Genomic DNA, 11605 nt, shown 5'->3' with positions numbered 1-11605 from the left:
CGTATGACTTCTTTTATCGTCAATTGATGAATTTGATGTCTGTGGCCATGGGCGCCGCCATTTTTTTTATTTGTCTCAGATTAAAATGTTTATTCCGGATATAAACGAATGGAGTAAATATGGCGAGCATCAGGCAGAGTGCGGTTCCCGGCTCACAAGGTTTCGAGTCATTATTCGATCAATAGGCAATCAAATTGTTAAGATAATGGAGTACATGTGATTTGCTTTTAAGAAAAGAGAATGGCAAGATTTCAAATTAAGACAGAGCAGTGGGAATTAGTTTATCGTGTTCATTGTCTGAGGAAATTCAAGTTGACTAACGTTAACGTTAACACAAACATTTTATATCTTTCAGAATCTGAGGAGCAACAAAGAATCAGATTTCAAACAGAACTAGAATTTGTGCAGTGTTTGGCCAATCCTAATTATCTCAACTGTAAGTAGTTGCGGTGCGTCGATTTACCCAAATGGACCCAAATGGAACGTAAAATGACCCAAATGGACCCAAATGGAAACTGAATGGCATTATTGAAGATTTTATTTAATAATTTCAATCATTTTTTTTTAAATATAATGAGTTTTTTTAATCGAAAAATTTCAAAGAAAACAAAACAACAATTTCTGACAAAATGGAAAAAGAATTTGATAATGTAGCCTTATCAATTAGTTTCATGATTTAAATACATGATTTAAATATTTTTTTCTTGAATCTATTAATGGGATTGTTAGCCGTCATAAGTTGTATAACATTGCCCAACTCTTGCCACGTTGAGGCCATCCCAATATAAGAGTCATAATTTTGAAATAAAAATATTTCAAGCCAAAAGTACAAATTGAAATAATTTTGAAATAAAAATATTTAAAGCCAAAATATCAGATTGAAAAATTAAACGTAAAAATTATAGATTCCGAGCAGAATAAGCAAAAAAGTAAGATTTTTATGTTAAAATATGCATAAAATATGTACATGTATTTTCAAATTATAAATGTTTTTTACCTAGAATTTCATTTGTCATGATTTTAAAGAAAATTTCAGCCTAAAAATCGATTTAGAAATCAAAAAGTAATTCAAAATTTGATGGATGGAAAATGAACAACATACTATACATGTATTAGCAAACAAAAAACATCATATCAAAACATTCACTACATGATTGGTTTGAGCAGAGACATAAATAACGTTATTTATGTCTCTGGTTTGAGCTACTATTTTATTAAATGCACTATTAGAAGAAACAACCGAACAGCACTGTATTTACATCACCTAAATTATTTAACATGCATTACAAGAATTTGCCATCTAACTTACTTATATACATCTATATTTAGAAGACAACTATATGGTACTTCATTTTCCAATATCGAAAATAAATATTTGTATTATATTGTTATGATTAAAAAGGTATTTCGAAATGATTATATATCAACAGTTATATTAACAGTTATATATAAATTCATATATCAATAAAAATTCATTAACAACACAAGAAAATTGTCGTTTTAGAATTCATATTTATTGATTCTTCATCCTATAATTGAAATTATTAGATAAAATCTTCAATAATGCCATTCAATTTCCATTTGGGTTTCCATTTGGGTTTCCATTTGGGTCATTTTACGTTCCATTTGGGTAAATCAACGCACCCAGTAGTTGTACAATTATCAGATTAAGATGATGAAGTTCTGAGCAAATAGTCCAATTCAAAACTGCAATTCAGATGTTTAACTGCAATTGAAACTGCAATTCAGATATATTCATGATGTTAAAAAATGTAAAGACCCCCCCAACCCCCTCCCCCCCCAAAATAAGGAAAATGCACTTTCTAATAATTATTATAACATAATTTAGTTATGATGATTACATGCTATTCTCTGTGTTGCATGGAAGAATTCTTATTTTACTTGGGTATTTAATGTAGTGATTCCTACAGTCTGTCCCAAGTTATTGCTTCCATCAATTTTTGATGATTTTTAATAAAAATACACATACCTGTGAAAGAAATATAATTGAAATCGATGAAAGGGAATATATCCAAGATATCTTCATTGAACAATTATCCCTATTCACTCATAAAATTTCACAGGAACGAAAACAATTTTCTTACGGATTTTTGTAATGGGAAATGTTTACATCTTTTTTCCATTCGGAATACATCGCACAATTTTTTAACATTATCATCCGGGCTTATTAATGGTTGATGCAATGCAAAATCTCCGTAGACTCTCAATTTTTGGATGTGTATTGAAACCTGAAGTGGTAAAGGGGGCGTTTCAAAACAAATAATCTGGACATTTTTCATATTAGTGGATGAACGTAGTTTGAGCACAAAGGTATTTACTATTATTGAAATATCAAGCAAAAAGTGGTGGAAGCAAAAACTCGGGACAGAGTATAATCAAGTTTGTAGCAAAATTGCACGAATCTCCGGGCGCTTTCCACTCACGTTGCCTGGCCCGCAAGGTCCAGAAATTTTGGCTTTTTGCATTAAGCAGTATTTCAATGTAGTAGAACAAATTGTAGTGAAAGAAATTCCTGTTTTTTATGTTAACCTCAACGCCATATTTTATCCTAATTGGCATTGTAAAAATGCATTGCACAGTCGCTCACTGGCGAGGCAAGTTCTGGTAATCGGCAAAGAAGGTAACACTGGCAAACTCGGTGATGCCAGTAAAGTGGAAAGCACCCTTGATTCGTGGGCACTGAACATTTCTATTTTAAAGAACTATATATGATATGAGTTGAATTTGGCCCCCATGTTTCGCCATTTTTTAAAGTGTTTCGGGAACAATAAAATGTTGTTATTTTTTAGAAGAGTTGATATAAAAAATATTTTTCACCCATTTATTTGATTTATTTGCACTCACTTGCAGTATATGGCGTCAGAAGTGATGTTGTTTCTATAATTCAATCAAAATCAATCAAAAATTGACCTTTATCTTATCTTTTAACGAATGGGAAATATAGAGCGCATGTTTGAACAAGGGAATTTTTTTTGTCAGTTATTAGTCTTGGCTAGTTACATCTCTGATTAAAATATTTTGTTTGTTCAAGCATGTGCTCTATGTTTTCTGAAAGAAAAACTGCTGGAAAACAAGCTGTTTTATGCTAAAAATGCAAAAATAGTGGGAAAAGGTTGTCTTTATGATATCATATTTCTAAATATGATATCATAAAGACAACCTTTATGATATCATATTTCTAAATTGTGGGCATCTGAATCATAATGAACATAATATAAAAACATCACATATATATCTGTACAAAGAAAACACAGAATTAAAGTAAAATGCTGATGTTCATTTTAGGGGTCCGTTTTAGGCCCATGTCATATATAGTCCTTTTATATACTATGAACTGTCAAAAAAGAAACTCAAGATTTAAAAAATTTGTGAAGATGCTTTTTTGCAGTTTAACAGTGGCAAATTCAGGAAATTGAAAGGATCAGATAAAAAATTGAATACCAATATCTAACTTTGATTCAAAACCTTATAGTATTTTATTGATAAACAAATGGATAAGATACCAGGCTAAACCTGTATAAACTCTTTCCCAATTATCGATTGAAGTATTGGAACTATAGAATAAATTTTATTACTGTTATTTTGTGTACATCAGATAAGGGAAAATTAAATTATAAGTTATGTTAACATAAATTGTATTTAAAACAGTTGTAGACCTTTTACAGGAGGTAGAGAGGCTTGAACCTTTTACAGGAGGTAAAGAGGCTTGAAAGAGCTCTCTTGGTTTTGATTTATAGCTTGTGTGATACTCAAGATAACCTTTATTTTACTGTAAATAAATCATTTATTGGATTGGACAACTCGAAGCAAAGGAATTCTGGGATGCAGTCAAAAAATATTTTTGTCCAAAGCATAGCTATTATAATAGGTGTTTTTTCCTCTGCACATACGTCCATACAGCTCACTTTGCTCAATACAAACTTATGACAATATCTATTTTTCATAGCTCCAAAAATTTTGGTCTCTCATCGGTAGAGTGAGAACCATTAACATTCATGAAAATAAAAAAAGATCATTGAGTTGGCCCACAGTATTTAGCCTATGCAAGACTGTTGGCTTCTGACATGGTGAACTGTGCATATAAATACTATAACATTGTACATGTATACATCATTTTTTTCAGTTTTAGCCCAAAGAGGATATTTTAAGGATCCAACTTTTGTCAACTACTTGAAATATTTGCAGTATTGGAAAGAACCCAAGTATGCTAAATATCTGAAGTAAGGAGGTTATTTATCTATTTGTTTGTGTTACTTACAAATAACCGCTCTTTTCAATACTGTCCTTTAAAAGATAAATTTTCCACATACTTTGCCAAAAATTCAACGATGTACCGGTATTATAGACTTTGGTTCTTATATTTTCTTTTACAGATACCCCCAGTGTCTGTTTTTCCTTGAACTGTTACAGTATGAACATTTTCGTAAGGAGCTTGTCAACGCTCAGTGTGCTAAGTTTATTGACGATCAGCAACTGTTGCACTGGCAGCACTACCAGAGGAAGAGACTGACTTTGTTACAGGAGGAGATGGCCTCTCAGCGGGCCCTACAGCAGCCACCCAAGGAGAAACCGGGATAATGCATCATGATTATTGCAGCAACCAAATTCAAGCCGGGTCAAACTAGTTCACTTGCCAGACAGGAAGTCTCCGCATCAGAGATCTGCCATTTTATTGTTTAGTGTTGTGTTCCATCAATGGTGTCTACTTCCTATCAACAATGTGTCAACAGTGCATTTTATGTTCACGGTGGAAATTCATAAAACTCTGAAGTATATTTTTGTATCACATCAAAATACACTGTACCAAAATATTACTTTATATGTATTCTATATGAAAATAAGAATAAACTGTCCTTATATTAAATTGCTATATTATTTTTTTCTCTTAAATGCAATAAGTTGGTAGTTTTAACATTTTCCTGTGGTAAAAATGCCGAATATCTCCAGACTGATTGGAGAGATTGATGCAGTAGTGAATCACTAGAAGTTTAGAAATTGTGTTTTATGCAGATTTTTGCATTTTCAAATTTAAGTAAATAATCACCAAAAATTGTTTAAGTCTCACTACATATTATGTTTAAGCTTATTTCAATCATCTTCAAGTACAATGTACATGTTTATTCATACACTAAAACGTGATTATAGCAAACAAGAATATAACAAATTTATTCTTACAGCAAAGACGGTTACATGTACATTCACTTTTTAACTGATTTAGTATTTGAAAATTTATAAAGCATCAAATTTGCTCACCAATATCATTTTGCTATAAGTATTTTTCTGCTGAGGCTTGGCTCTAAATATGCTATTTTATGATAACACCAATCAGTTGAAGATTAAACTAAAATGTGAGTTATTGCTTCCTTTGTCAATCAGATTTCATATTTGGCTCTGAATCATCATTGGTCTAATTTATAAGTAGATGCAGGTCTGTAAATTATGGCCAGAAAAAAATTTGGATGGACAACCACGTACAGTTCAAGATTGTACTTGCGTGCGACCAGTTCTCGCCAGTGCATTGTTACGTCATTTTTCGTTTATTATTTTATGTGTTGATAAAATGACGTTACAATGCACTGGCGAGAAATGATACTCGGCGAGAACTGATCGCAAGCCAGTATTCCTGATACTTAATTTAGTCTTGTTACTGTTGATATAGAAATATATCATAAAGTTAACGTTTTGCAATACTAGTTTGTAAAGTACAAATAAAAAAACCACATTACAGTATTAACTTGTAAAGTAGCTGCAGAATATATTTTGAACATTTTTCTTTAAAAAAGAATGGAATTGATGCATTGAGGATTGTTTTGCTAAAACATCAATCGGATCTAGATCTGCTTTTAAATATTTAAAATTATTATACATGTACTAGTATATGCAAAAAGAGTATGGGATAAGGAGGAAAACAATTTTCTTTTCAACATTCAAGAGAGAATACTTTTGAAAAAGAAACTTGATATTTTTAACAAATCTTTCATCCAACACAGTGATACACTTACAGACAAACAAACAGGAATAAAAAGGTACTATATAAGATCGAAAAATGCTTTAAATTCTCAAAATTACTTGTATAACCATAATCAAGAATTTACATGTATGTTTTTTATACAATGCGAATACCAAAAATTGAAAAAGCAAATGACTTGATAATATAAAAGCTATAAATGTTTAAAAGAAAATGAAACCTTCTACCACAATTTTAACTAAAACAAAAATTACTAAAAACACAACATACGATATATTAATGAAGTATGTCTTTAGCAAAAGTGAGAACAGACGAAATATACTAGGGTGACTTGATGGTCAACAAATTACACATCAGATATAACTTCACCTTTTCAGTAGGATACGTTTGGCTATAAACTATTATTTGGTAAAAAAAAAAAAAAAATCAAATATTTTGGCTTGAGCATTTAAATATTTTTTTGTATTTCTGTATACATATACAGAACTTTTCGTCTCAAGAAGGAGAATGATTTAAACTAAAAATGGCCAGGGCCAGCCCTCTTAAATCAGAAGGCCCACTATAATTGATATACGTGTACGCTACTTTTAATATTGAAAAAAAAAGAAACGACAAAGGTCCAGGGTCCGATAGTTATACAATTTTTTATAGATACGTGTAAAATCGATCTTTTTATACGAGCTATAAACAACTCCAATCAACAAGCTTAAGCTTAGTTGAATCTTATGTATATACTAGGAATTCTTACATCGATAATAATACCGAAATCGGGAAAGCCAAAACAGTTTGGTTTTGATATTGGCGACAAGCAGTACGATTACGTTTAGTTACAAGGAAGCATATTGACGCATTTGCAGAATCAAAAAAAGAATTAAGGTAAGTTACTTTATTAGAAAAATTTAAATGAAAACAAGAACGGTAAAAAATATAATTCATTGTATTTTTTGTTCAACTCAACACACAATCATTATAACATTATAGTTAAAGTATTAAACTCTTAAACATCCAAAACACTGTTACATACATGTAAACTTTACTCACACACTGACACATTCAACCCTAAACTCTGCAAGTTAGTGGTTAGTGGCTACCTTGTAAACGTAGAAAAAGAAAACAGAAAAATTCAAAAAAAGTATACATGTATGACCAAAAAGAGTCATGAAATATTCAAAAAATAATTTTTCATCTGACCCATAGTTTTTCGAAAATGTACAGTTTTTGTTTTTAAATAGCTGAATATTATCTTTATCTTATTTCATTTTTAGATAACAAAATAATCCAGCAATATTTGGCAATTTTCTTTGCATCAAGCAAGTAAACGTATTGGCTGGCATATAAAATGATACTATTACTAACTTTGTTACATTGGAAGTTCACCAACAATGATATTAGACACATTTAAACCACTTCATAAAGTCTGCAATTTAACACATGACAATAAATATGTAAAACTGGTTCTACCTTTTCCATACAAAAACTGCATAAATCAGAGGTTTTGATGTTGATTTTCTTAAAATAATTTCCGATAAGAAGAATTCTATGTCATATTCTGAAAAGGAGTCATTTGAAGTTATTTTAAAACAAATTTAAAAACTTCAGGAACTGAAATAACATTTGTTTAATATGGAGTTAGTTCTGCCTCTCCTTTGATAATTGAAGTTGGGATAAATTATTAGACTCATTATCATTCAACGATTTATAAATGCCTCTCGTTCACTTTTTAGCTAAATAGATATATTAAAAAATAATGAAGGAATATTTGGATTAAGAAATCTTTTGAAAAAAGTCTTTAAAAAGTGTAATGCAAATACACATAACTGAGATTGTGTGTACTTTAAAAAATATTAACAATATTCATAAACAAGTCTTGCACTACCTTTAATTCTTTATTGACGAACACACGTTTGTTGGCTTTTGTTATTGGAAATCATAGTGGAAAAAGAGGAAATTTGGTAGCAATATTTGAAAGACTGAAAATTGACTTCATAAGCCCAACAAATAAAACATCTTTCCAAAATGCATTGTTTTCTATGATCAGGCATTCCAATATAAACCTGTCTCCAAAATTATACATTTTCTGTAAAATATCATGTTTATTGACAGCAAAACTCTGAAACATCCAAAACACTGTTACATACATGTAAACTTTACTCACATACTGACACATTTTACCCTAAACACTGTGAGTGGTTAGTGGTTACCTTGTCCATCCAAGGTTAATGAGAAATAGTCAACCTTTTAATCCATGAACACTTGACATATGTAAAAAAAAGTTCATGACATCAACCATTTCCATTCCTCCTAAACAATATTCTTGTGTTATAACAAACCAGTTGCTCTTTATTTATTTTTTTAAACGTGCGGAAATTCTTCCAAGGTATAAAAGGCAGGCATTCTCATAAATAACAAAGAGCAATACAAACCACAACATTTTATTCCAGCTTTTCTGATTTTAAGATAAATGTGTGGATTGGTTAAAAAAAATTCAGACCACATTTTTCACCAAACTACATAGAAATTGGATTGAAAATCAACAACATTTAATTTTTTTGAGAGCTCAGTTTTCTGACGAAATTGATAAAATCGTTGACATAAACTTTGGCCTTCAAATCCAATGAGTCGTGATACTGTTATTTAAACTTGCTTATTTCGAAATTGACCCATTTATTTATATCACTTCCTTCCTCTACAAAGAAAACGATTATATTCTTAAATATTTTTGAATTTTCATTGAAATATAGAACAGATAAAGTGAAGAGAAAGGAGATCATAATTAACTCTAAAGTTGGCATTTTTAAAATTAAAGTTGGAAATTTTCACTATTATGTTGGAAAAATCAACTTTAAATATGAAAAATCAACTTTGAAATTCAAGTAAGAATTTCTGAGGTTTAAGTTGGAAATTTTAACCCTAAAGTCGGAATTTTAAAGGAAAAAAAATCACAACGTGGCACAAATATGCTTCCGTATTGATACTTTTATTTCATATGACAATAAATCCTTTTTTCGATGGCATATATTTTAAAATATTTTAATGGAATGACAGGAAAGGTTTTAAGAATAAATATAAAGTTCATATTAACCTGGATAGAAATTAATTTTCATCGACAAATAAAACAAATACTGACATAATAAGTACCTTGTTTTACATATGAAAATGCAAGTAAAATGAGGGACTACAAGCTTAGATGTAAATTGTTGGAAATACTATTAAAAAGTGGTTCATTTTTTTAAACAAACGTTCTTTAATCAAAGAATTGTTAATACGTTGAATGTAAATAAAAAACAAAAAACAAAAAAACAAAACACCCCTCCCCCCAAAAAAGGACAGATAATTACAAAAATCATGAAACTTAGTGGACAAAACTATAAGTTTAATTGACTCTATGCATTTTCTCTTTGTTCTTTTTTCAGCATAAAGTCCTTTGTTATAAATTTAAGAAAAATCCATCGCATGCACATCTATCGGGGTAAAGAGATTTAGAATTTATTTACAAAAATGATGCTATTTGCTTTTAAATTTTTAAATGTGAACTTTAAGGAAAAAAACTCACATTTCCGATGTGACCTTCATTTTACGTATGCCATCAAGTTTTATATGACGCAAAAATTGACTCCAGTTATTTAGTTTTGTAGTTTTGTAGTTTATCGTGAAAATGTTAGAAGCATTCTATTAATTCCTATAGAAAGCGATGTCTAAAATATATGGTTTTAAACAGTGTTTCAGAAACACTAGATAAAATATACTATAAGAATTTTTTTTATGAAATAGGTGAACTTGGAAAACGTTTGAATTAAGATGTATTTGTTTACACGAAAGTAGTCCAAAATTTTTAATTGTGGTACATGTGCATTTTTTTAAGATTCATTAGAAGTTAATGAGAAGAATTTTGAGATAAATAGTGACAGTTTTTGAACATTTCTAACATAAAAAGCCTCAACAAAAGCAACAAATAAAAGGTACAGTCATATTTTTACGAAATGGTTTTTACGTTTCATTAATATGAAAGTTTGAATTCATAAATTTCGACTTTTTATAGTAATAAAACGGTAGGGCAAAATCATTTTATTTTCAAAATAAGAATATGTAATTTTTTGTAGCTTCCAAAAAAAAAATAGAAACGCAGGCCGCAAACCTTATTTTGATAATAACCATATCAAACTTATTTACCTTGTTATAAATATTGAGAGCCTTCCAAATATCCAGATTTGTATTTATACTCACGGGTTCTCTACACTTTGTGTAAATGTATGACAGTAATGAACTAAATTGGAAGTGTACTAGTGAACTCATTTTATCGATGGATATCTACGGTGCATGTCCAAAGTCGTAGTTCAGTTGGTGTGACATCAGGCAAATCAACGGTAGATCCCTAGTTCGAAGGCAATTTTATTTACACAAATCAAAAATGTTTGAAAATAATTTTCCCTTCAATTTTACACATGAAAAATATTTCAAATCTCAAATTTCATCTAAACAGTTGCGGCAATTCAAAAATATTATACCAAAGGTGTGCAAATGATTTTTTTCTTTCAATAAATAATTGACTGTGTATGTTTAATGATAAAAATTTAATTCTGATTGGCTTAACAAATTAATATATATTTTAAGGTGGAATAACACACCTCGGAAAAGTCACTCAAATTAACAGTAAGCTATTTGATTATGAAAGATACAATGATAAATAAACTATACATATGTAAAATAAGCAAAAAATTTGCAAATTGGGGATAAAAATGAATATTAAAAAATTCAATTAAGTAAGTAACAAAAAAAGATCTTGCAGGATTCGAACTCGGGATGTACGGATCAAAAGTCCGACACGTTATCCTCTCGACTATGGAATAATTTATCTGTTTCGTCGATAAAATCCTTTAAATAAAACAAAATGTCGTTTCGATCAGAGGTCAGCCATTTTGTGACGATGTGTTATTCCACCTTAAATCATAACTTGTCTTCGTCGCAATACGACACGCGTCCAAAACGTATTAATCCGCTTGACGTTTAACATATAATTATTTTTTTTATAGATAAATGTCAATTTATGAAATGATAGTCCTTCTAGTTTTATTTAATGTAACCGAGCAGTAAGGAAATCTATATGACAGCCGTTTCATTCAAAAGATTTTTTAATCTTTTTAAAGCATTGACCTATAAATAAAGATAAAATACTTTAGACTTAATATACAGTGTAAAATTCACGTTTAATATTTTAAGTTTATATAAATCTTTGACAATAAGAACCGTTACTCCAATATTCATTTATAAGATAAAAATAAGTTTTGTAATTTGATTTCTGAACTTACAAACAAGTTTTTAAAATCACTTTTGCATGTTTAACTTCAAAAATACGATAATATATAAACTTTGCAAAGTAATATGACCTAATCACTATTATTGTTGTAAAGAAGTATATAAGTAAATGTAATATCAACTTACCACAAGATGCAGCAGTTATTCAATGTTGAAAATGAAGTACCGCACAATTTTCCTAAGTTTGAACGGTTACTTATACTAATAGGGAATCAAATTTATTGGATAATAAATTTAGCCAATAAAATTCAAGTTGACCATACGCGCGTAACAGAACTTCAGATAAATAATATTAAAGAATAT

General features: G+C 29.7%; 1 protein-coding gene across 1 annotated transcript; it reads left to right on the top strand.

The window, feature by feature from the left end:
• Window positions 1-4: 4 nt before the first annotated feature.
• Window positions 5-4885, top strand: LOC105338405 (mediator of RNA polymerase II transcription subunit 31). Its single transcript, XM_011443554.4, has 4 exons — window positions 5-159; window positions 356-436; window positions 4145-4241; window positions 4395-4885. Exons 1-4 carry the CDS (start codon window positions 120-122, stop codon window positions 4597-4599), a joined length of 423 nt encoding a protein of 140 aa, XP_011441856.3. The 5' UTR covers window positions 5-119; the 3' UTR covers window positions 4600-4885.
• Window positions 4886-11605: the final 6720 nt, after the last annotated feature.

The sequence above is a fragment of the Magallana gigas genome, chromosome 3 (genome assembly GCF_963853765.1).
Source record: "Magallana gigas chromosome 3, xbMagGiga1.1, whole genome shotgun sequence".
Taxonomy (NCBI): domain Eukaryota; kingdom Metazoa; phylum Mollusca; class Bivalvia; order Ostreida; family Ostreidae; genus Magallana; species Magallana gigas.
This window is presented reverse-complemented; position numbering and strand designations above follow the sequence as displayed.